The sequence below is a fragment of the Emys orbicularis genome, chromosome 1 (assembly GCF_028017835.1).
Source record: "Emys orbicularis isolate rEmyOrb1 chromosome 1, rEmyOrb1.hap1, whole genome shotgun sequence".
NCBI classification, from domain to species: domain Eukaryota; kingdom Metazoa; phylum Chordata; order Testudines; family Emydidae; genus Emys; species Emys orbicularis.
The window spans coordinates 289452596-289480018 of NC_088683.1; the positions used below are offsets into that span (position 1 = coordinate 289452596).

The window sequence follows — 27423 nt, forward strand, 5'->3', positions numbered from 1 at the left end:
TTGAATTCAGCACATCAAAATACATAATAAATAGCACATTTTATCTCTGAAGCAGACGACTTCTCAAAAATTGTAGACCAGTGTTATAAGGTCATAAGGAACCATAATCATCTAGTCTGACCTCCTGTGAAACACAGGCCGTAGGATTTCACTCATTGATTCCTGCATCAAACTTCTCACTCAGTGCATTTTCCCAGATCTCACTGATGGGGGAAGGGCAGAGAGCTTCATTTTTCTGGCTGGCAGGCTTGATGCTCCAACTACTAGGTGTCTGGTACATTTTCAAGGCCTGTTATAAGCAATTACTTTATATTGAACAGTGATGCTATTTGTTAGATTAGCATGCAGGATACTGTACATTCGTCATAGCAAGCACAGTGTGAAGTTTCACATATGAAACAAAAACAAACCGTCTACTAATATCATACACTCATTCAGAAGGCAGAAATTGATTTTTAATCATTTTAAGAGCGCAACTAAAAGCATGATTTAGTTAGTATTATATCATGATACTTCAGCATATGTCTCTGTATATACATATTTTCAAGGCTATTAGCAAAGAAATTATTTAATTCAGAAGACAAGTATTGAGGTTAAACATACAGTACCACAGTCCTCAATATTTCAGAATGCTGATATTCTATTTTTTCTCTTTATTTTCACACCGGCAAGTATTGGTCCCCTAATAAGTCATTTAAGCATTAGCTAACTCTATATGGCTTAACTAATAAGGGAGGCAAAACTCCTGATGATTACCCTGCTTTCTTCTGCTCTTAAATATTGCATTCATCTTAAACCTCCAGGAGCAGGATTTGATTTAAATCTAAGATAATGTATTTATGTGAAATTACTTCTTGTAGGTCTCAGCCTTCCTATTGATGGGATGACTTTCTATCACATCAGCTTCCAGAAAACTTGATCAGAAAAAAAAAATCAGGTTATAATTGGAAAATGTCAGGAACAATAGCAGTGCACTGGTGTACTAGACTTTTCATCTCTAAAGATTTTCCGCATATCTTATATTAGGTCATTGTGAGTTTGGTGGGCTCATCCGATATTTGTGCACATCAGTAAACCACTAGACAGCTTAGCACAGTTAAGAGTCTCATCTCTATGCAGGGCGAAGACTTGAAAAGCAATGTATAGCACCAGTCAAGGTGGAGGTGCATTGGCAGAGCTGCACTGAGGAAGCTTGCGTAATGTCTGCCGGTTCCTGCACTATGTGATTCCAAGGCAATGCTGTTAATCCTTCCGTTTCCTGAATCTCAAACTCACCTAGTCTCTTTTTAAAATAAATGGAAGGTGTGGTGTGATATTTAGTGCAGAGAGGTAGAATGGTTAAATGTCAGTGATTGTACAATGGCACAGCGATAAAATGTTTTTAAGATCATGCTTAAAAATTGTCTGTATAATTCCATGAAATATATATTAGTCAACAAATATTCTAAATGTTTTAATTAATTATTTATATTTTTCTTAAAGGAACTTTTGTTAAACTTGAGTGGATACCCGATGATCTTATTCTTTTAGGTAGTTTTTCCTACAAATGGAAAAAATGGTGGTATGTGTGAGTCTTTATGAAAATGAAACTCCAGTAGCTGTTCTAATATCAGCTGCCCTAATCCTCAATTGACTGTACCAGGGCCGGATTAACTCTCCTGTGGGCCCAGGGCTATTAGATTTTGTGGGGCCTCTGTATACAAGTATTTTTCCTGGGAGGGAGTTTGGTGCAGGAGAGGTCTGGGAAGGAGTTTGGGTGCAGGAGGGAATTCTGATCTGGGGCAGGGGGTTAGGTGGAGGAGGGGGTGTGAGGTGCAGGCTCCGGCTGGGAGGCGCTTACCACAAGTGGCTCCTGGCCGGCGTGCAGCAGGGCTCAAATTGCCTGCCTGCCTGCCTGCCTGCCTATCTGCCTGCCTGCCATAGCCTCACGCCGCTCCCGGAAGTGGCTAGCTGCTAGCAAGTCTCTGCGCACCCCTTGGGAGGGAGGGGGGCAGTGGGTCGCCGTACGCTGTCCGCGCCCGCAAGCGCTGCCCCTGAAGGGGACGGTGCCGAGGGTGGGGTCAGTGCACAGAGCCGCCTTCCCCACCCCTTCCCAGGGGCCACAGAGACATGCCAGCAGCCAGCCACTTCCGGGAGCGGCGTGGGGCTAGGGCAGGCAGGAAGCCTGCCTGAGCACCCCTTTTAGCGGCTCAGAGATCACTGCCTGTGATTTATTATCTTGAGTTGGGGCCCTGGGCTGCAGCCCCTAAAGCCCCTGTCTTAATCTGCCCTGGACTGTACCCCAGCAGTCAATTGCTGGATTGGAGCCAAAAATTGTATTGTTTTATGGGGTTCCAAATTCACAAGCTGTGGAGCTGCTTTTCAGGTACTCTTGCATATCTACTTCCCACCCACAGCCCCAAGCACAGGGCTGGCCTTACCGTGAGGCGAACTGAGGCGGCCGCCTCAGGTCCCAGACTGTGGTGGGGCGCCACTAGGACCCAGAGTGTAGAAAATTGTGTCTGCTGCTGGTGCATATGTATTCTCTCTGCTCTAGATGCACAGAGATGGTGGAGTGCTGTGCTGGAGGAAGGAGGGCACAAGAGACATAACAGGAAGGCAGGAGAAAAGGTGAGAGGGAATAACAGAAAGCAGCAGGAACTTCAGGGAGAGAGAGGACAAGGAGCCTCTTATGTACCTCTCTAGCACCTCTAGGAGCCTGGACTGATTAACGCCAGCTTCTCAGGGAGCTTCCTGTTTCCTGCTGCTTCCCTGAACCCACTTGAGGAGAACAGGCAGTCAACTGAAGTAGTAGGAGCCAGTTAGGCTGATATCTTCCCTCACTCAGTCCCTGCTACCAGCCTGCTTATTTGTCCCCTTCAATTGAGTGTTGAGAGCCACTATAGCTGGCACAGAACAACAGTCATGAGTGAAAGAAGAAAACACCCCTCTGGGGCAGCATTCAGAAAAAGAAAGCAAGCAAAGGAATCTTTTCTATCTAAGCAGGAAGGAGTTCTCCTGAGATACATAGACACAAATGTTCACGGTGAGCCTTCCGGCCCCAGTGAGGATGTGAGTGGTGAGGAGATGCCTGATCTTCCAGTTAGTCCGAGTGCAGGTGACCTGGCAGCTACTGCAGCATCCATATCTGCATCTCAAATGGATGTAACCATGCACATTCCTGAAGAAAAGTGTAGATCAGAGAACAGTGTGGTGGAGGCACAAGAAACAGCTGCTGCTGAGTTTAGTTCCTTAAGTCTAGATGATCCAGGACTGTGGACCCACTTGAGCAGTAGCCTGAGGGACTTCCTTGTACTGCATGGGCCACAGCAAGTTAAAAACTTCATGTTCCCCAAAGACAATGAAAATAGAAGTTTCCATCCAACACATTACTGGCGTGAAATTCCCAAAGGTGACAAAGTGGAGAGGCCATGGATTATGTACTCAAAAACCCAGAATGCTGCATACTGCTTTTGTTGCAAACTCTTTCAGTCTAATGTTCCAGCCACATTGGGTTCTACAGGAACAAAGGACTGGAAAATCTGGCTAGAAATTTGGCATGCCATGAGAAGGCAGCAAATCACCAGAGATCATTCCATAGGTGGAAAGAGCTTTAGATGAGACTAAGGTTAAAGGCCACCATAGATGATCAGCATCAAGAGAAGATTGCATCAGAGTCTCTTTACTGGCAAAATGTTCTGAAAAGGCTCATTGCCATTGTGAGAATGCCTGCTGCCCAAAACCTAGCACTGCATGGCACTTCAGCTGTATTTGCCAAACAATGGAAACTTCCTTAAAATTGTGGAGCTGATGACTGAGTTTGATGCCGTACTCCAGGAGCATCTAAGAAGAGTCACCACCCAAGAAATGTACACACACCACTACCTTGGAAAAACAATTCAAAATGAGATCATACAATTACTGGCAACAAAAGTCAAACAGAAGATTGTGGCAGATCTGAAGTCAGCAAGATATTACTCTGTTATTCTGGACTGCAAACCTGACAGCCATACGGAACAAATGACTTTAATGGTGCATTTTGTAACAACAACAGAACCTAGTGAAAATGTCCCTGCAATGGTGACTGTCAGAGAGCATTTTCTAGAATTTATTGACATTGATGATACTACAGGAGCTGGTATGACAAATGTGATTCTTAAAAAGCTGGAAGATATGGGAATTGCGATAGCTGACATGAGAGGTCAGGGCTACGATAATGGTGCCAACATGAGAGGAAAGAACAGAGGAGTGAAGACATGGATCTGAGAGTTAAGCCCTCGAGCTTTTTTTGTCCCATGCAGTTCTTTCATTGAACTTGGTGGTCAGGGATGCAGCTTCAGCTTCTAGTGAGGCTGCCGAATTTTTTAATGTAATTCAAAGCATCTATGTATTTTTCTCTGCATCAACTCATCGATGGCAAATTTTGAAGCAACATCTGGGAACATCCTCTCTGACACTGAAACCACTGAGTGCCACATGATGGGAAAGTCGAGTGGCGGCGATAAAGCCTATCAAACACCAAATTGGGAAGATAGATGATGCCATAGTTGCCATTATGGAGGATAATGCTCTGACAGGAACTGTTCGTGGGAGAACAGTGGCAGAGGGAAATGGAATCACCAGAAACATACATAACTTCAAATTTCTGTGTGGCTTAGTGTTGTGGCATGACATACTGTTTGAAATAAATGTTGTAAGCAAGAGACTCCAAGATGTTGACCTTGATATATCTGGAGCAATGGAACAACTGGAGAAAGCAAAGTCATACCTACAGTCTTACCGGTCAGATGAGGGATTTCAAAATGTTCTGAAGAGTGCACAGAAGTTGGCAGAGGAACTTCACACTGAAGCTATTTTCCCACCCATTCAAGAATACAAGAGTCACCGAAGAAGAAGACATTTTGATTACGAGGCACAGGATAATCCCATAAGAGACCCCAAACAACAATTCAAAGTTGAATTCTTTAACCAGGTGCTAGATTGTGCAATACAGTCAGATGAAGAACGTTTCATGCAGCTCAAGGAACACAGCAGTATATTTGGGATGTTGTATGATATTCCAAAACTCCTCACTATACCTGAAGAAAACCTACACCAGCAATGCAAGGCACTAGAGACAGTGTTGGCACAGGATGACATGCACGATATTGATAGGAGTGATTTAGGTATGAACTGAAAGCCCTTTCAAGATACATTTCAGCAGGATTAACTCCGAAGGCTGTTCTGGAATATATGTGCACAAATAAGATGACCCTCTTTCCATAGACTCATAGACTCATAGACTCATAGACTTTAAGGTCAGAAGGGACCAATATGGTCATCTAGTCTGACCTCCCGCATGATGCAGGCCACAAAAGCTGACCCACCCACAACAGAATCTTCCAGCCTGCGACCCCTGCCCTATGCTGCGGAGGAAGGCGAAAAACCTCCAGGGCCTCTGCCAATCTACCCTGGAGGAAAATTCCTTCCCGACCCCAAATATGGCGATCAGCAGAACCCCGAGCATACAGGCAAGATTCTACAGCCGGACCCTCATTTTACCCGCGATGGCACGTTAATGCCTAATTGACTAAAATCACGTTATCCCTTCAAACCATTCCCTCCATAAACTTATCAAGCCTTATCTTGAAGCCAGAAAGGTCTTTCGCCCCCACCGTTTCCCTCGGAAGGCTGTTCCAAAATTTCACCCCTCTGACGGTTAGAAACCTTCTTCTAATTTCAAGCCTAAACTTCCCCTCGGCCAGTTTATATCCATTCGTTCTCGTGTCCACATTACTACTGAGCTGAAATAATTCCTCTCCCTCCTTGGTATTAATCCCTTTGATATATTTAAAGAGAGCAATCATATCCCCCCTCAGCCTTCTTTTGGTTAGGCTAAACAAACCGAGCTCCTCGAGTCTCCTTTCATAGGAAAGGTTTTCCATTCCTCGGATCATCCTAGTGGCCCTTCTCTGTACCCGTTCCAGTTTGAGTTCATCCTTTTTAAACATAGGAGACCAGAACTGCACACAGTACTCCAAATGAGGTCTCACCAGCGCCTTGTATAACGGAAGCAGCACCTCCCTGTCCCTACTAGAAATACCTCGCCTAACGCATCCCAAAATCGCATTAGCTTTTTTCACAGCCACGTCACATTGCCGACTCATAGTCATCCTGCGATCAACCAGGATGCTTTTGTTGCTCTGCGCATAACTTCTAACATTTCCTGTAATAATTGTCAGTGGAGAACGCAGCTTCTCCAAGCTGAAGCTAATAAAAACACATCTGCGCTCCACAATGACACAGGAGAGGCTGGTCAGCCTTGCAACTATCTCAATAGAGCATGAGCTGGCCCAGACTGTGGACCTTCAGGAAACAGTTCAGATCTTTGCAATCAAGAAGGCACGGAAAGCACCACTTTGATTATTCAAACAGAGAAAAATGCCAGCGTTTACTATGCAGACAAGAAAAGTTACATTTGCTGTTCAGGCGTTTGAAAGTTAAGTGTTACTTAAAATTTTTGAACAAGGCATTTTAAGTTGTTAATTCTCCTTTATTGGGGTAGGTAGCAGAGCAATACCATGAGAGGAGTAGAACAGGAAGAAGGCAGAATTGAGACCTTTCAAAGTTTTGGCTCAAGCGAGGGGGCATGCGGGCATCATTTGAGCTCCCCGCCTCAGGTGCCAAAAGAAGAATTCTGCTGTGCAGCTTGGGCACTATAGTCACAGGTGAGCACAAGATCTCTCTATGTGGGCATCAGCTAATCAGTTACCTGTAAGGAACTTATTGGGAGGAGAATAGCTTTAGTTGCTTCCTTTCCCCACAGCAGTTGCAGCTGCTCTGAGAAACAATGGAACTTACTTGGGATGGAAAAGGAGGAGCTCAGCCTTTTGGGCTCACCATGCTCTCAACCAGTTGTCACCAACTTGTGTAATAAAACCTGAAGGAGAGTGGTAGAATCCACCCTGCTGAGCACCTCACAGAGTTCTTTGAAAACATTAGGCCATTGTGTGACAGTTTACGAGGCAAGGAGCCAACCTCCTCTCCAGAGACTTGTGAAAGCCATCCTAGTGGCTGCAGTCTGTTTGGGAATAGGCAAGTGGGCACAAAGGGAGAGGGGGAGCAAAAAAAGGGGTGAGAGCTGTAAGGAGACATAAGAGAACTGCAGGTATGTGGTAATGGGAAGGAGCAGAGGCCACATATGGAGAGGGGGAACTAAGAAGAATGCTGAAATGATGGGTATGGGGGCTGACAGATTAGAAAAAAATGAGAGGGAATAGAAATAAATTCCTTAATGCTAAAGTGTGGATTTTATACAGTTTGGCATCAATCCAATTAGCCATCACCATAAATTAGATTGAAAAACCACTCCTCTGTGCTAACAGTTCTGAATTCCCCCACCACACCATTTTGATTTTCACTATTTTGAAAGCGTGGGAGATCCTACACTTTGCAGAGAATACACAACACAAGACACCCGGTGTTGTCGTGATCATAGACTTGCAGTTATGCAAGCTGTGCCCAGTAGGCCAAATTATGCTCTATTACCACAATGCAATCCCTTTAACTTCAGCAGGGCTGCATCGACATAACATGGAGCAGCATTTGTCCTATTAAGTATGCAACTTAATCAGCATTGCCAACCCCAAATATTTAAAAAAAAATCATGATTCATGTTTCAAAATCATGAAATTGGCTTTAAAATTATGAGATTTTTGAAAGATAATACATTTTTATTCTTTTATTTGCCTTCTGGTATTTGAGTCTTTAGGGACACTTCGGTCACATTTTCAAGCATTTTTCTGCAACTATAAGGGCTAGAAATGTACTTTTTAAATTAAATGAGATTTTCACCTCATCACAAGCCTCAAGCACCTGGTGCTTTAAGAAAAACACCAAATATTGAGATGTGCAACAAAATCTCAAGAGTCGGCAATACCACATAATAAAAAAACTAGATGGCATGTTGTGTGACGAATAAACATGCCTAAGACAGGTTTCTTCTTCATTTAACCCAGCTCCTTTTATTTAAGAATAAGCAAAGTTAAATGTACAAAATTAATATATAATGGCAGCTGCATCATAAACTAACTCTTAAACATCTTTGATGAAGCTACATTTGAGTATAAACAGCCAGGAGGCTTCTGAGTTGGCCTTCATGTTACAGGGGAGAAAGACTATGCTGCTGTTAGCTGAAAATATCAAGTGCAATATGTTTTGTTCTTTTTAATTTAAACTTCATTAACGTCACATATTTATTTTCACACATTTAACAACATGTAACTATCTGCTTCATATAATTATATAACTAGTGTAACAAGCAACATATTTCACTTTTTAAAATCAGCAAAAATAGTTAACATTGATGGTTATTATTTCAATTTTACAATTGCTTCTAATAGCCCATAGCCATTTGGCGATCAGGAATTCTCAAACATCACGTTTCTTTCTGATTGGTTTTCTCTCTGGTAAAATCAGATGTGATGAGCAATCAAATACTTTTAAATCAAGTTGCCAGCTTATGTTGGCAACTGATGTTTAAGCACACGTTGTATACTACAGTGTGCAATGTGTGACTAGAATATGGTGCTTGTAGTTTTGGAACAATGAAGCATGTTACCAATGACTTTTCAAAAATTGAAATACAGTCAATATACGTCTCAGTGCAGTTATATGGTAAAGACTTTATCGCTGTCAGTGTCAACAATCCCTCCTCTGACAAATGTCTGATATTTTATTTACTGCATGCAACAACCAGTGCACACAATGACAAGCTAATCAAGAAAAATTATGGTGACTACATTATGCAATATGTCTCAGAAGAATATTGTAAAATAATTAATTGATTTCTGTAAGTGCACCCACTACTGTATTTCTTGATATGTAAATATCTGACTTACTATGTTAGCCTACTGAATGTTTTTTTAAATATTTTCTTTATTAAGATCTTTAACAAAAAAATAGAAATGACAACTGTGCCTAAAGGCTGTGCACAGTGCATTATAAACTAAACATTAAGACCAACGTTCTCAACTGTGAGAATCTCAATCAGTGGCAACTGATTCTTGGGAATTCAGCTGTCTACTTATATGGCCCATATAAGAGGAGTATCTGAATGCCTCACAATCTTTAATGTATCATAATACCATTGTGAAGTAGTAAAGTACTTTGTCCCCATTTTAAAGTTGGGGAACTGAAATACAGGGTCACATGTGATATCTGCAATGGAGCCGGGAATTGGACTTGGGTCTCTACACACACCCAAGATAGCACCCTAGCCACTGGGCCGTTCTTCCTCTCCAAGGAGCACTTGAGAGATCACTGGTTGATTTTGAGTGAGAGCTGCAAGTGCTCTCCTAATTTGAAAAATCAGGTCTTAGATGTCTCAAGATGGGCAAAAGTGACCACTAAATTTTTGCCCTAAATCTCCATCCGGAAATATGTAAAATCATACAAACAAAACCAAAAAACATCCCCAAAAGACAACTAAAATAAATGCCTTAAAGGTAAAATGCATGTTTAAAGATTAATATATGTGCAATTTTATTTTATTTTAATGGTTCATGGGTATGCAGTATCCATATATATAAAATACATATATTGACATTTTGTGCATTTGCAAATATGTTTGTGTGTATCGGTAGCTAACAGAAGCTACACTACATGATTTCATATATTCATTATCTTACTTGTGAAGCTAAAGGAGAAAGGTGCTATATACAGTATAACAGTATGGAAGTGTTGTACACCTTAATGTTGTTCTGGGACAAGATTAGTTTCATCACACTAACTTTAATCCATTATATGTCTCTTTTCCAGCACAAATGGACCCCCGAGGCATATCTCCCAGACAAATTAAAAGTGACAGTGATGATGATGACCTGCCAAATGTGACCTTAGATAGTGTTAATGAAACTGGATCCACGGCCCTCTCCATAGCCAGAGCTGTACAAGAGTAAGTATCACATTCTCAGGATGAGATAAGTATTGCCAAGGTGTTCAATGGCAAATGGAAACACCAGTCATCAGCTATTCTGCAGATATGTCATCCGAGCTCTGAGCCAGCATACATGGCAGCATCTTTCTGTTCAGCTTCAGTCCCTTCAGGAGGAGATTGCTGTCTCTCTCTCTCTTTTTTTTTTTTTTTTTTGTGTGGTCCTGACTCATTGTTAGAACAAATTTCAGAGTGAAATTCTTTCTTCTCCTTTATACAACTGCAAAGTTTTGGTGTTTCTGTTTAAGGGGGAACCTTTGTTAAATTATTTAGTTTGTTTAAAAAAATTTCCTTGGCTCATGGCAGAATTGTGAGGTCTCTCACAGTGCTTTCTAGAGAGAATTATCTACAGTTTTCCAAAGGAAGAACATACATGAAAGGAAATTAGTAAAAGACTCCAGTCAGGTTTTTCCATTACTTTTATTTTTCTGTTTATTTTTAGGCAAATTATAACTCTTTGGTTCAATTTTTATTTTGTTAGTGGGTTTTTTTTTCATTAAAAGTTTGCTTGAATTGTATTTATTAATTTTATTGACGCATGAGCTTGCTCCATCACCATGGCAGCTAGAAGGTAACCCACTGTGATGTAAATAAGTATTACCATCCCCATTTTATAGGTGAGGAAAATGAGGTAAAGTATAAAGATCAAGCTGGAAGTCTGAAGCAGAGCCAGAAATAGAATTTGAGTCTCCAGGCTTGCAAAATAATATATTCCTTCAGCTGAATAAATCAAAAGATGGAAGTTTTGAAAGTGAAATTAAAATGCTAAACAATGTTTGTCATGAATGCATCAAAAAACTTCACTTGGGGTTTAAAGGCACTAGAACAATTAGATAACTCTGATGTTCTATACTTACTAGAATCAGCCGAAAAGTTGATAGTTGCAAAGTGATACATTATTTGCTCAAACAAGTCTGAGAAGGTACATATTGGGTGAATGCATTGTTTGCATAATTTGGGCAGATGGCGTGCATCTGATCCACCCCCAGAATTTTGTTTTAACTTTATGTCCCTGATACCACCCAAAAAGGAGAGTCTGTGCACTGGCAGTATAGATTCTCCAAGTACAAACTGCTTGGAGAATTGGTAGCTGACAGTGTGTGAGGTTATGACTAACCTAATGAGTCATCACATCCGAGAGAGGGCCTGCCTCTCAGAACTGAATAACCCAGCATGGGATTCACCAATGAGACTTTGGCTATGTCTACACTATGAGTCAGCATTGTCATTCGTCGGCTACTGTACACATATCAAGCTAGCTCCCTTCTAGCTAGCGCGGGCATTAAATAGCAGCATAGCCCCAGTAGCACTGGTAGCAGAAGCACAGGAGAGCGGTGCTGAATACAAACCCACCTGAAACCTATCCGTGCCATGCCTTTGTGGCAGCTACACTGGTATTGATATTCACACTAACTCGATGAGAGCTAGCACAAGTATGTGTCCTCAAGCGGGGAAATCACACCCCTCGCTCATTGTGTAGAGATAGATTTTGATTCACTCAGGTTCCAGTCAACCACAGTAACAACCAGGCACCAATTTATATCCCACTCAAGCAAAGAGGGATTAAGTTATGGAGAGGACATTGTGTTCTCTCTGTTGCTTTAATTGGCCTCTTTCAATATGCTGAGGAAGTTCTCAGCAGGGCAAGGTGCGTGAAAGATGTCTCACTGTTGATGGCTCTGTTTGATTGATGATTTAGCACCACATTCTGGATTTACTGGTTACAAATCCCAGGACCTGAAGTGCCTAGTATTTTTCTTCCAGTTTATAGAACACGTAATAAGACAGAAAAATAAAAATAACCCAAAATAAATCTATTTTTGTACTAAATAGTGCCGATTGATTAATGGAGAAGAGAGGTCGAATTGCAACTATTTTAATATATGATTGGCAGGCAAATGTTAGTTATTTTAATTGATTAATATTATTTGAACATCTGTAAAACTGTTCAAATAATGAAAAGCTTTTTTTTTTTGCTAATAATTTATTCCATGATTGATTTTTGGAGGCATAGGGGGGAAATGTGTTGAATATTATTTAACCAGATCTTGAGATTAAGAATTAAATTAAGACATTCAGTAACCTAAAATCAACACATTCTTGCTACCGTTTTTATTTAAATAGTAATCTGTTAGTTTGCTTCAAAAGCCACACTAAGGAAATCTAATTTGACTGTGATTTGTAAATTTATCATATTTCCTTCATATATCTCTGTCATACACATCACATATGCAGCTGCGAATCTAGAAAGAAGTGTCAGTATATTGTACCTATCTCAATCAATCTGTTTCCATCCTTGGATATACAGGTGATTGCCTGGTGCCATAGATCTTGTAGAACATATTGTTTCACAAGTGAGATATTAAGTTTCTTCTAATAATTAAATATAGAATTAACGTAATATTTAAGATAGTCATAGAGTTACAGGCCAGAAGGGAACATTAGGTCATCTAGTCTGATCTCCAGTCTTTCACAGGCCCTTAAATTTCACTCAGTTTCCCCGGTTTCAAGGCCAATAACTTGTGTTTGACTAAAGCAGTAAGGGGAACCTGCCATGCCTTTAAGTGCCAGATTGTGGGACAGGCGTTGAAAGGACAGACCACACCCCCAAAGGCATGGCGGGATCTGCATGCCAATGACATTTTTCTATGCTTTATGGGTCTGATATTGTGCAATCTTGACTTTTTTAAGAAATGAAAAATTGGCCAGCAGGTGCTGTGAATAGTACGTGGTGCTAGACAGAAGTGGGCCTTTTCCTACTCCACTTTCAGAAATTAAACTTTATAAGGAATATATATATTTGTCTTTCGCTGCTATCTACCATAATTTGTCTTTCATTGTGACTGGCCCGGCACCGTTAACACGCTGCTCAGAGCAGCGTGTCAGAGCTTTACCGTGTTGTATGCGAACCCGCCTTATATCGGGTCACGTTATATCGGGGTAGAGGTATAGTTATAATATGTATTATAAAATTAAGGCAGTGTAATTTGAAGATTTGTTCCAGCTGCTAACAGTTGTTGGGCTTAGTTGCCTTAAGTGTGTAGATGATAGAGATCTCTTGGTTGTTAGCAACATGTCACATCTGTGTTGGTAGAGTGCCATGCATATTTGTATTGATTAGGTCCCTACCAAATTCACGGCCATGAAAAACGCATCACGGACCGTGAAATCTGGTCTCCCGCCGTGAAATCTGGTCTCCCGCCGTGAAATCTGGTCTTTTGTGTGCTTTTACACTATACTATACAGATTTCAAGGGGGAGGCCAGCGTTTCTCAAATTGAGGGTCCTTCCCAAAAGGGAGTTGCAGGGGGCATCACAAGGTTATTTTAGGGGGGGGGTCACAGTACTGCCACCCTTACTTCTGCGCTGCCTTCAGAGCTGGGTGGCTGGAGAGTGGCAGCTGCTGACTGAGGGCCCAGCTGTGCAGTCATCAATGCAGAAGTAAGGGTGGCAATACCATATCATGCCATCCTTACTACTGTGCTGCTGCTGGCGGTGGCTTTGCCTTCACAGCTGGGCTCCCGCAGCCGCTGCTCTCCAGCTGCCCAGCTCTGAAGGCAACGCTGCCACCATCAGCAGTTCCTCAACCCGCACTCAATAACCTTGTGACACCCCCCCCCCCCCCAACTCCTCTTTGGGACAGGATCACTACAATTACAACACCATGAAATTTCAGATTGAAATAGCTAAAATCATGAAATTTACATTTTTTTAAAATCCTATGACCATGGAATTGACCAAAATGGACCTTGAATTTGGTAGGGCCCTAGTATTGATGTATAAATATTTCTAATAAGAAAGTGGAAGATTGACACTGAATCTTATCACCATTAACAACTTAGGACTGAGCTTCATAGGACAGCAACCTCTATTAAGAGCCGGATACTAGATGTGCACTAGGGATCTCCGTGAGGCTTATGGTAAGACTCATGCACCAGGCCACAAAAAAGCAGTAGAGCACCCAAAGATACAGTGCTTTGCCCACTGTCTCCCCTCCTCCCCCCATTTCATGCAGCATGTCATCCCTCTCCCTCAGCCTGGTCTCTTTCCCTTGCCCAGCCAGCTTATGCCCATGTGGCCCCCAATAATTGGTTACCATGGTGCATGGGGTGCATATCATTATATGAGGTGCTGGAATCCTGCTTCCCCTTTACAATGAAATTACAGTGGTTTTGCTGCACAAGTTGGAAACCAGATTTGCCCTTAGTACAAAGTCTGTGTTAGTGCAGTGTTAAAATGGTACATTTTGGAAAAGCAAACTGGAATTTTAATTTTTTCCCCCCATACCATCTCTTTGGTCTTTCATGGGAGGTTTAGGCAGCTGAGGCCATGTCTGGGTCCCAAGAGGTGGGAGAGCCTATCTGGCCACACCCCCAAGGTGTTTGTGTAGGTGTGGGATTCCTGCCCCATGTGGCTGATCCCTTGGCTTAACGAGTTTAAGGTGAGAGATCTCCATTGAGGGAAGAATTTTTAAAAAAATATTAAGAAGTGGGGAGGTAAGCAAATTAATGCTGCACAAGGAAGCTTTTTGCTTTTGCCTTCTGGCTCATAGGGTCACAGAAAATTTTGGTGCTGGAGTGGAGCCTTTGGGGTGGGGGAGACTCTGGATACCTGTGGATGTACCAGTGATGAATTTAATAGGAGACTCATTTGGGATATCATATCATACTGATTATCCAGATAGTGGGACCTCGATGCATTGGGCTGGATGCTGTTAGGTGCTCAGCTGTATGAAGCTGAGTATAGCAGCACTGTCTCAACTACAGATTCTTCTCTGGATGGGTCACATCATTATGATGATCCTGCTTTGTTGTAATGCACACTGTATTTCTAAAAATATATCAATGGGAAAGGAATACCACTGTAAACCTGATAGGTAGCACAGGTATGGGACCAGTAATACTGTATGTGTAGCAATGTTAGACATAGTATGTAATGGTCAGGTCAGAGTCTCCTTGTACCCCTCTAACTTAAATAAACATATGGATGTTTTTTTCTCCTGAGATTTATAGTTGTGTTCCCATCATCCATTCATTTTTCATACTTGTACTGTCTCTTTCCCTGCTTCAGCCAATGCCATTACTATATTAGAGATCTTTCACATCAGTTTGTTGCTCTAGTTACAAAGGGCTTTGTCTTGAGTCTCCAGGAGCTGTAAATGAAGGTGTTTTTCAGCATTTGCAGGAGCATTGCTTCCTCAGGTAGTACATCTATCCTCTGTGAAACAATAACCACTTGTTGCTGCTCACTTTGAAAATTCGCATAGATTTGATGGGATGATTTTACAGTTGGGGAAGTGAAGCATAGAGAGGCTAAGTGACTTAAGTAGGTTCACATAGGAAGTCAGTAGTAGAGTAGGAAACTGACCCTGGGTCTCTCAAATCTTAGGTTGGTGCCCTAACGTCTGGACCATTCTTCCTCTGAACAAAATTGTTCATCATTTAATATGGCTTTCATTTAATTTCATTCAGTATATTTACTGTGGCCATTTACAACACATAATAGATCATAGAATTGTAATTCTCATAATCATGTGTGTTCCTAAAGCTATATTAAAGGATCCTGACACAACAGCATTAGAACTTTCAGAGCCTGTACATATTTATAGAACAGCTCTTTGTGTACTTGATATGCTTCATAGGCCAGAGCAATGCAAAATGACCATGCTTGCTGTTTAAGAATAGATTTCTTGGTGATTTTAACCCCATCTGTTCTCTTTATAAAGGTGATAAAGTACCTCTTGCATGTGGCAATGGTTTTGGACAATTTGTGCAAAACAAAAAAATTAGTTTAATTTGCAAGGTTGGTCAGTTCAATCAAACAGTATTGTTCGGAGCATGCACATTGGTTCGGGACATTGGGGTGGAAATTTGCTGGTGTATCTGAAAGAGCCTCTTGCCAGGATAACAGATTTCACATGAGTCAGAGATTTCCTTGAACAAGTGCCAGGTTGACTGAAGCTATAAATCAAAAGTAAGTTCCTGCAAAATTGACATAACTGTCTGTTTTGAAAGGATATAGTATTCTTTAAATAATGATATATTAGGAAACCGAGATACTGTCAAATTGTTCCTAGAAGAAAGCTAATTTGAAAAAGTAAACAAACAAAAACACCCTTTTAGCTTGGTCTACAATAAATTATTTTTTCCTATCTCCACTACAAGGGTTAGTGATGGATAACAGTTTAATAGATTAGGATGTAGCAAAGAACAGTGACGTTAGGGTGTACATTCTCTGCTTCTGTATCACTTTTAAATGCTAGACATTAAGCTTGAGTACCATTACAAGTACACCTCTACCCCGATATAATGCGAACCGATATAACACGAATTGGGATATAACGCAGTAAGGCAGTGCTCCGGGGGGGCGGGGCTGCGCACTCCGGCGGATCAAAGCAAGTTCGATATAACGCGGTTTCACCTATAAAGCGGTAAGATTTTTTGGCTCCTGAGGACAGCGTTATATCGGGGTAGAGGTGTAGTAATATTTTCTTTAAAAGGAAAATATTTAAATTGTGTGATAAATAAGTTGGGAGAAAGAACTGAGTTTAATAAAATCATTATAGGTTAAAATCCTGGGCTTCTTGAAGCCCATGGGAGTTTTGCCACTGAATGTATTGGGGCCAGGATTCAACCACAAAACTTTAACAAAGTTTGGATGTTTACAAAAAAAAATACTTTGTTTACACTTTTAGAGATTCTGCAGAAATACTGTGTAGTTAATGAGGATTCTCTCTGTGTGTGTCTCTCTCCCTTTCGTATCTTCCACCCACCACAAATAAAATAACTTTTAAAGATCCTGTTTCCTAGACTCTATAAAGTTCTATGTTTTGGGTAACCATATAATTGTCTCCTGTAAGGTTTTAGTTTTGATCTAAGCATTGCCTGTTACTTTATGTTAGTTATTAAACTGTAGCATATTGGGATTTTATATTCCTAAAGATGTTTACCTAAATTTGCATTTTTTTAAATTTTTGCACACTACTGATTTTGTAGCTTATTAATTTATATAATAGGCATTTACATAGCAGTTTTCCTCTTCAAAGTGCGTTTCAAACATTAACTAATTAAATCTTACAGGTCCCTGCTGTGGTAGGAAAATAAGAATTATTATCCTCAGGGTAGTGACTTGCCCAAGGCCACAGAACAAATCAGTGAAGAGCTGGAATCAGGAATGCCTGTCTTCTACCTCCCTGGTCAATCCACTGGACTGTGCTGCTTCAAAATAAACTTCTAATCATTAGCTTTTAGATATGTTTTGCTGATATGTTGATGTTACATAATTGCTTCAAGAGCATTACACCAGTACGGATTTTAAACCAAATTATGCCAGTGCTATTTTTAATGCATTGCTATTGCCCCGTTGTCAAATTGGGTGTATATTTGGAAATAGTGTCCCCAGACTTTTCATTATTCAGTTTTGTGATATCAGGGGTTGGTGATGGGGGGGAGGGGGTTGCTGGGGTGTTTTTTAATCAACCCAGGAAGTAGAGGGAGAGATTTGTGCATTATAAAACTCAGAATGTAGCAAATACTCATCAATGTGGATTAGGTAATAAAACACTGTCAGAAACAGCCACAATAAAACTACTTCAGCATGCTGCTACCTTGACTTATTGATAAGAAAAAGAGGGAACTTTGTCCTGTGCTGTCACTGGAACCCCCAAAACTACTTTTTTCATGATCTAGATTAGATAAGTTTTTATCCTTCCTTCCCCTTAAGGCAATTCCCATGATTCTGTGGGATTGTGATTTGATACAATGCAATTAATTCTTAACAGTGACGTTCATACTAAAGTATCAGAAAATGCTTCAAAGCCAGTTATAGCTATATATGCATAAACAGCTGTGTAGCTTATATCTATATAAATGACATCTTTTCGCACTAGCGAAAAGGGGGCTGTGGCTAAGTCTTGCTGAGACATTATTGACTGAACACAGGGATACTGGAAACTCCAATACCAAACTTTTTTAACCCCCGCTTTCTCTCTCTCTCCACAGAGGATGATGGTAGAGATTTCTTTTAGGTTGTCCCCCCTATTTAGTTCAAATCCCCTGGTCTCTCTTCCGTAACGTTTTCTCTCTCTAAACAGTCAAATCCTGTTTAGATTTGTATAAATAGAAAGAATCTTGGAGACACAGGACTGAGAGAAAGTGCCTGGATAATGGATACAGAAGAGATTATGTGCTGATTCCTATTGTTAATTATTATTAATCATGTTTATTACAGTAGTGCCTTTTATTTCACTAGGAGGATGGTGAAGCACTGGAATGGGTTACCTAGGGAGGTGGTGGAATCTCCATCCTTAGAGGTTTTTAAGGCCCGGCTTGACAAAGCCCTGGCTGGGATGATTCAGTTGGTGTTGGTCCTGCTTTGAGCATAGGGTTGGACTAGATGACCTCCTGAGGTCTCTTCCAACCCTAATCTTCTATGACTCTATGACCACCAAGAGTGGGCCCCATTGTGCTAGGCACTGTATGAACAAAGCAGTAGAAAGTCTCTGCCCCAAAGAGCTTAGATAAGCATAGATAAGACAGACACAGAATCGGGAAAGAGGTCTAACACACAAGCAGAGTGAACAGTGTGATGGCACCAAACGACATGTTAGTTCAGGGGTAGGCAACCTATGGCATGCATGCCGAAGGCAGCACGCAAGCTGATTTTCAGTGGCACTCACACTGCCCGGGTCCTGGCCCCCAGTCCAGGGGGCTCTGCATTTTAATTTAATTTTAAATAAAGCTTCTTAAACATTTTAAAAAACGTATTTACTTTACATACAACAATAGTTTATTTATATATTATAGACTTATAGAAAGAGATCTTCTAAAAACGTTAAAATGTATTACTGGCACGCAGAACCTTAAATTAGAGTGAATAAATGAAGACTCAGCACACCACTTCTGAAAGGTTGCCGACCCCTGTGTTAGTTCTACAGTTTTGGGGGGAGGGGTAGCTAGGAAGGAGTAAGCTGAAGGGAAGGGAATAGTGGAACAGTGCAAGGGAGGATGGTGTGGAGTGAAAATGAGGTGAAGAAATTGTTAGAAAGAGCAGCTGGAACTTGAAGGGCTGGAGCAAACAGTCAATCAGCACAAGCCAGAGAAAATCCAGTCAAAACTGTGGACAGTTCTTTGAATGTTCAAAGGACCAAAGGTCCCTTCTACTGGCTGGAGTCTGACTAGCTCCTCTTTGCAGTTTTCTCCCAAGCCGATGTGGTGGGAGGAGGGGATGCACCACCTGGGTCTTAGTGCCTCCAGAGTGAGGGTGGTCTCCCCTCCCACAGTATTGGGTCTAGGGGAGATGCTAGGTGGGAGGAGTGGCCCTGGCTGGGCCCCATTTTACCTGCTCAACCCCAGTACAACTGTCCGTGCTTTGGCTGCTTCTGTTCCTACCAACTGGAGTCTCAGGCTAGGGTGACCAGACCTCCCATTTTTAAAGGGACAGTCCCATATTTAAGCCCTCCTGCCGGTTTCCAGACTTTTTCTTAAAAACAGGCAAATTGTCCCATATTTTCTATCTCCTCACCATAAGTACTGGTGGGTCCTGCTGCTGGCCAGATCCTGGCTCACCAGCCACCCGCACCACCAGCAGTGAGGGGGTGTGGTCCAGTGGCCGACGATGGGGGTGGGTGTGCAAGGCTGGTGGCGGGGTGAAGATGCAGCGCTTGGGGCTGACCACTCTCCCTGCTGGTCCATCAGCGCAGCCCCTGCTGCATGCCGGCTCTCGGTCAGCAGTGCCCCCCCCCCCCGTCCTGTTTCGAGACGGTGCTGGCTGCACGCTGTGGGCTGCAGTGGCTAATGAGTGCAGTCAGGTGCCAGGCGGTGGGCAGTTATGTGTTGCCTCTGCTGCCCACCCATTGGCCCTTTATGTGCTCCCCCTCTCGCTGTCCTGTCCCTGCTTTGCCCCTTCATCCCACCCCCCCATCCCTGCTGCTCCTCCATATCCCCCCTGGCGGGGCACATCCCACTCCCAGCATTGTGCAGAGAACCAGCACCTGGTCGGAGAGCTCAGGTCACCAATAGCCTCTCTGGCAGGCTCCTTCCTTCCTCCACTGCCTCTGGCTGGGCCGGCATCCCGGGAAAGCCCAAGACCCTCCGGACCAGGGCGCTGGCCAGGAGGAGCCAAGCCCAGCATGTGCCAAAGCCCCGCACAGCGCTGGCACAGGGAAGCCTCTCTTCCCCTCAACTAAGCTCTGGAATGGTGGGGGAGGGGAGCAATTTCCAGCCTGTTCACACCCCAAACCTGCAGGCTACACAGCAGTCCCCGGGGCAGGGGCTTAGCACCCTCTTCTCCCACCCCACCCCGCCCTGGGTCCTGCTCCCAGGGAGCATGGGGTTGCTCCATCCCCAAGGCATCCTCCCTGCTGAGCTACCTCTCTGGCCGGGTTTGCTGAAGTCCCTGCAGTCAGGTTCCCTGGCAGAAATCGGGGGGGTGTGGGGGCATGTTACTCTGCATGCCCCCACATGTTGCCTCAGGAGGACGCGGCACCAGGTATCAGGAGAGGGAGATCCATCCCCGGGGGCCCAGTCAGGCATGGAGGGCAGAGAGTGCAGGGCAGGGAGAGGAGGGTTGGTCAGTGTGTGTGTGGCAGTGTGTGTGTGTGACATATCTGCCTGTGTGTGTATGTGTGGGGAGTAGGGGTGTGTATATCACCCCTCACCATGTGAACCCTAAAGCCTTAAAAGATAAGAAGGTAAATAAAAATAATCAAACTACGTAGTATTTATTTTTAACCTAGGGCTCAGTCAACTTGATGTTAATTTGAACATTTGTACTGCTTAGTTCAGATTGATCGCTGTTGAACTCGCTTGAGTACGAGTAATTTTGCCTGGTGTCCCGTATTCAGCATAGGGAAATTTGGTCACCCGATCTCAGGCTGATGATGACACGGTTGTGAACCTGCAAGGAGATGAGGAGGTGTGTGGCTGTGGAGTTGAACATTAGTATTTTGGACACATTAAAATATGGCGAGTTGGTGTTTAAAGAAACCACACAGAAGGAAATTACAATAGTCATGATGAAAGGAGCTGAAGACTGAAATAAGAATTTTAGCAAAGCAGTGTTTAAGAAAGTGACTAATAGTAGGGATGTGGCTAGTGATAATAGTCAAAGATTTTGGAGTCAAACTGAATACCTGCATCTCTGTAGTAAGAACAAATAGGTGAGTCAAGATTGAAGCTTTGGCCGAAGTTTTTATTTACTTACCTATTTTGGATACATTGAGCTGCTGGAAGTTTGGTGGATACTCCTGGGGGAATTCTGCGCCACTGCGTGTGCACAGAATTCATGTCCCCTGCAGATTCCTTTGTTTCCCTGCAGAAAAATGACTTTCTGACAGGGAAGCAAAAGGAAGCTGCAAGAGCAGTCATGCACCACTCCCTAGCTGCACAGGTACATTGTTTCAGGCACCCGGAGCAGCCAGTGGAGAGGTAAATCACTTCAGGGCTGGGGACACCCAACTACTGGCTCCTACCCTGAGCCAGAATCAGCTGCTAGTCCTGGCTGGGCTGGAGGCAGGAGAGGATGGGACTTCCTCTTCTCCTGCAAGGAGTGGCTGGGGCTGTGTCAGACCCATCCCTAGAAACCTCCCCCAGCTGCAGGAAGCTCAGCATCCTCCCTTGCTTCCTGCCCCCATCACACCTCAGCTGTGGAGGGAGGGGTCACTGTACGGGGAGCTGCTCCCCCATCTGCCCAACCCTCGGGCATTTGGACCTGCCCTACCCAGACACCCCCTTAGCCCTCCATACCCAAACCCCACCCCACTGAACCTCAACCCTTGCATCTTGAGCCCCCCGTACACATATCCCCTGCCTCCGGAACCTCACCTGTGTGCCCAGACCACCCCCCCACTGAACTCTCTGCATTGAAACCCCCACCCTGATGAGCCCCACCCCCCTGCACCACCCTGAGCCCCCAACATCCAGCCCCCATGCCACTGACCCCCAACTAGCAGCACCTAGATCCTCACCCCACCAAGCCCCACTCCCAGACCCCCCTGCTGAGACCCCCACACCCAGACCCCTTCACTGAGCCCCAACCACTTTCATCTGGAAGCCCCTGCAGAGTCCCATAGCCCTTGCACTTGGAACCCCCCAAGGAGCCTCTGTGCATCCAGATCCCCCCACACCTAGACCCCTGACTGAGCTGCCTGCACCCAGATTGTCCCACACATAATTCTCTCACCCTCACCTGGATCCCCCCACACTAAGCCCCTCCACACTTGTATCCTGCCTGGTTGAGCCTGCCTGCCCACACCTTGTGTGCCAGGTGTAGAGGGGCAGGGCCCCATGGTGTTTCTGGGGCAGTCCAAGGCCTTGTGCTGTGTCAGGGTTGGGTGCAGACTCACCACTGAGTCAGAACTGTAGCTGAGCAATCTATAGTGTTAAACTTTGTATCAAAGTCCGTAGAGAAAATCAGAATAATGAATAAATTCAAGAAAATCACAATCTCCTCATGAACATTCCAGCATCAGAAAAATAAACAGGATATTGTCAAATAAATTATCTCTTCTCAATTGTTCACTTCATTGAGACAGAGATTGCCCTCTTTACCAAGCAGTTTTCATATCCTGCAATTGCTACCTGGTTTACAACATATATTCATTGGCTTTCTAAGCCTTTACTATTCAAAATAAAATGTAGTATTCCCCTTGTCACAGTATGTATTTTAATCTTAGTAACGTTGCTTATAAAGTTCTATGTATATGCAATTTCCATACAGAATAAGCACACCAATGTATTGTATGGCTAAGGGTACGTCTACACTACCCGCCAGATCGGTGGGTAGCGATCGATCTATCGGGGATCGATTTATCGCGTGTAGTGTAGACGCAATAAATCGATCCCCGATCGCTCTCCCGTTGACTGCTGAACTCCAGCAGTGCGAGAGGCGGAAGCAAAGTCGACGGGGGAGCCGCGGCCATCGATCCAGCGCCGCGAGGACGCGAAGTACATAATTTTAATTCGATCTAAGTACGTTGACTTCAGCTACGCTATTCTCGTAGCTGAAGTTGCGTATCTTAGATTGATCCCCCCCCCAGTGTAGACCAGGCTTAAGAGATACCACTGTCTTTGTATGCCAGCGTCATACTTGATATACTACAGTTTAAGACCACAATTTGGACCTCTGAGCATGGATCTAAACATAGGAGTCAAACCATATTGTCTTAGAAACGTGATCTCAGCTCTTTTGTAATTTGTGAAACATTTTGTAAAATGAATAGTACTTGTGAGTAAATCCACTATTGTGTTATGCTTACAGCAGATGGATTCTTTGAACTGAAGTGCTATCACATGTTTAGCTTCAGCAAGCGCAAAAAAAGACTAAAGGCAAGGAAAGTTCAGTTTACATATGAAATTTTGTCAACATTGGTCAAAATGTTGAGCTATTTAAATACCCCATCACCACAGTGGTAATTCTGTGGCTGTTACACAACAAGTAAATATCTTATCCCTCCATTTTGATTAAAGACGGTGGTAGAATTTTTAGCCAAATAATTGTGCTGAGTGGCTAGAACATTGTTAGCTGGTTCTTTGTGGAGTTTCCATTATCTGTAGCTCGAAGTGGTATCTTAGTACCTGCTGCCTTGATTTAAATTGGTGGTGCAGGGTAAAAGTACCACTTAGTGAATATTCATATGTAGATACTCATATTTCTAAGATTTAAACTCATGGCAAAATGCTGTAATTCCTGTCAGAGAATGATAGCATTTTCCAATAAAAACGGCAAATTTCACAATGTTGTACAGAATTGTGGGGTGGTTTTTTGTTTTAAATGAATTAGTCATACGTGGAAATTCGCCATTTTCACAGCAAAAACAATTTTTTTTGAGAGAGAAAACAGTAGTTTTTAGCTGCATGCAAAAACTGCCTTTTGTGTTTGTGTAAAATTCAATATGACAAATATTTTCCTTTCTCACAAACCTGGTTTTTGCCTGCCTTGTTGTATTACCTTTAACGAGTAGTTATTTTTCTGCTATCTGGGCCGAAGTGGTGATACAGGGTGACGCGTAAGATGGGAAGGTGAGTGCAGCTTGAGAGTGTCATTCTGTATTATAACTTCCAGGTTTCATTTTTCCAGTGCAAACTAGAATCCGGTTTCTGCTGTAGGAGGCTTGTGTGCAGCTTCCATGGATTTCAAATGAAAGCCACTTGAATACCTCTGAGAGGAGAATTTGTCCCAATGCCTTTTGATTATATGCTGGTTCAACTCTGAGAAAAATCATTCATTACTCTGTGCCTGATAAGCAACTAATAAGATCAGGAGATGTTTACTATAGAAGAAAAGGATTATAGAAAAGGATTTATGGTAGAAAATAGGTAGATGTCTTTAAGATAAAGCCAACATGGCAGGCACATTGGAACTAATGACTTTTACTTGTGCTTAAAATTCACTGTGTTCTTTTCTGTCTCATCACTCTAGCAGATTTTTTCCTGTTATTAAATCTCTATTACTTGATTAAGGCAAAACCAAAGAAACATGCAATAGAAAAGATAAATAATGTTTGTTATGTGCTTGTGCCAAACAAATTAAGAATAATTTAAAGGAGTGTTGCAATATCTCAGAAAAAAAAATATTTGAAGTTTCTCAAAAAATATATATATATTTTTTTTTTCCAATTTTGGAAATATTAAAGTGTAAAATAAGAGAGAGATTTTCAAAGGCCTAAATCAGGGATTGGCAGCCTTTGGCACGCGGCCCGTCAGGGAAATCCGCTGGCTAGCCGGGACGGTTTGTTTACCTGCAACATCTTCAGGTTCGGCCGATCGCAGCTCCCACTGGCTGTGGTTCACCGTTCCAGGCCAATGGGGGCTGCGGGAAGCAGCGCGGGCCGTGGGAACCGCGGCCAGTGGGAGCTGCGATTGGCCGAACCTGCGATGCTGCAGGTAAACAAACCATCCCGGCCCGCCAGCGGATTTCTCTGACAGGCCGCGTGCCAAAGATTGCCGATCCCTGGCCTAAATTAACATCAGTGGGTTGAAAAAGATGACAATCAATGGGAGTGTCTCTGTGTCTTTTGAAAACCTCCCACTGGACATATTAACGTTATCAATGACATTTGTATAAAGGTGCCCCTCCAGTAGCCTGGCCCATTCTAAGGCTTCCAATGCAATTTTATTCAGTTATTAGTGTGCTAAAGAAATAAGAGGTTTTTTCTTAATTTTTGCTAGTTCCTTAGGTGTTGGTCTCAGACAAGTTTCATGGAACATTTGAGGTCTGACTCTGAACCACAGGTAGCAAGACTGAAGAGAGTTATTCATGGACTTTGCTTTCCTTAGATTCTTTTTTTAATGTGGTGAAACTGTTTCAGAAAGCCAGCTGTATAGTGCTCCTTTTTCAAGCACATGTAATAGATCAGAATTCATTAATGTAAAGGAATATTCCATGTATTCCAAATTACAGCATAATAATTTATATAGTTATTAGATAGCATATAAGTAGTGCTAAATATTCCAAATAATATTGTAGAAAATTATGTATTGTCCCTGGAGTTAGAGTTTTGATAAAAAGGGTTAACAGCTAGATTTTTCTTTTTGGAATGTTGGGAACTATATTACTTTAGCAGCAAGAATTCTGGGCGTGGAAATTCACTTCCAATTTCTCTCCCTCCCTCTTTTTGCAATGGTTGCCTCATGTAAATTCCTATTTGTTTAATGACAGAATACTCAAAGTGAACAAGAATTATCAGTTGTTCAGGTTTGGGACCTTAAGGCTGGCCTCTGCTCCCATTTGAGTCAATGGCAAAACTCCAATTTGACCTCTTAGAAGAAGTATTAAGTGAGTTTTGGGGAAAGTTATAATTCCCATTTCTGGGCCATCTGCCTTTGCAGTAAGTATTCCTCCAGCTTGTCTAGGCCCCATGAAATGTTTGGGGTGTCTTAAAATTCCTAATTGTCTGTGTTCAATTTCCAGAGAGAGCATGTGGGGCTGTGCCAGGTCAGCTGTTAACACTTTTCGTTTTTTCAACTCCAGGTATGAAGTATTTTATTGTGTATTATATAATGTTCTGTGTGTTTGACAAAGTTTAGTGGCAGTTCATTTTAAGCTTTCTTTCCCTCTTTCTTTGGCTGGCTCCTGTAAGAGACAGCATGTGGGGCTGTGCCAAGTCAGTAGATACATGGGTTTTGGGTTGGGAAAGGGTTAAGTTTGAGTATTTTCAACTCCTGGTAAAGAAAATATGAAAATAGAACGAACAATCACGGCTCTTCAGTTGCCTGATAAGATACAGAGTACAGCCAAAGTAAACTGTTGAAATTAAGTAACAACATCATTTTACACAAGGTTCCACAGTTGAAATTTGTCAACATAGGTTTTAATCACTGCCAGTGATCCCAAGGTTCACAAGGTTATAGCATGATAGAACAACTGTCACAAAGGAGTAAGTTATTCACCAACATACCTTTTTTGGGGGGAAAATGAGGCTAAAATGTGTGTTTAAAGTTTGGTTCCTAATTCCATATATTGGCCTCTACATAAATACCCTGCTTTTTCAAGTGCTGAGCTCCTAGATATTCCCACTGAAGTAAAATGTGGGATATTCCAGCAAATGCTGTGAAGTCATTGGGAGCTCCAGGAAATGTCTAACTTGCACAAACAGCACTTACATATGTGCAGTCCAATATGCATATGACATTGATCTTGTGTATAATATGTTCATTGGGATTAACTGTTTGTGTTGGTTTGTCTTTGTTTTATCAAATTTTAAAACATATACAATGAAATGTCCTAGATTATTTTAGATCATAGCAGTATATGTTTAGTGTAAACAAATACGTTATAGAAAAATCTCATTCCTCAAATTTATAATTAGACCTCAGCTTCATAAGTAAATTAAGAGGGAGAACATTTGAAAGAAATTATATTTTGTCATTCATAAATTAACAGTCAAATAGATAAATGATTCCCCTAATCCATTAATAACATTAATATACAGTTAAATAAATTTATATTACAGAAACTTCAAACTCACATTTCTCAAACATTTACAAAATGGCAGTAGTAACTCACCTTCTCGGGCCAGCTCAAGGCACTAAAATTTGCTTGGGAACAAAAAAATTATATAAACTCATTGATTTTAAGTGAGTATTTGAACCTTATCAGTGATGGCTGACATGTGCTCTCATATGAAAACCCCAACCCTAATACCTTTCTTCGAGCCAGTTGAAAGAGCAACCTCAATTTTGGAAATTGTTCCTTGTTGGAGAAAAAGCCCATTACTGTCCTAAAATGTTGCATTTCTAAAGCAATGTATATTTGAACAGTTCTGTTACCATTTCGGATACAGGTTCCTTTTGATCCCCAGTGGGGACTGCAATCTCTGCTAAAAGAAGGGCTTTGATTTTTAAATTATGACACTTGTTAATAGCATTTTCATTTTTCTAGGATTTTCATAAGACTAAAATGTCCCACTTAACTTTCACATAATGTCAGAATAAGATATGTTTGAGCAGCTGACCATGAAACAGAGGTATCCAC

The 27423-nt window shown here is 42.3% G+C and overlaps 1 protein-coding gene across 1 annotated transcript in view; it reads left to right on the plus strand.

Annotated features, from left to right (window-relative positions):
* Positions 1 to 27423, plus strand: part of KLF12 (KLF transcription factor 12) — a 240301-nt gene that overhangs the window by 133266 nt on the left and 79612 nt on the right. Inside the window, exons 4-5 of the mRNA XM_065418059.1 lie at positions 9778 to 9913; positions 25861 to 25920. Coding sequence (XP_065274131.1) covers positions 9778 to 9913; positions 25861 to 25920 — 196 coding nt within the window. The remainder of the gene's footprint in view (positions 1 to 9777; positions 9914 to 25860; positions 25921 to 27423) is intronic.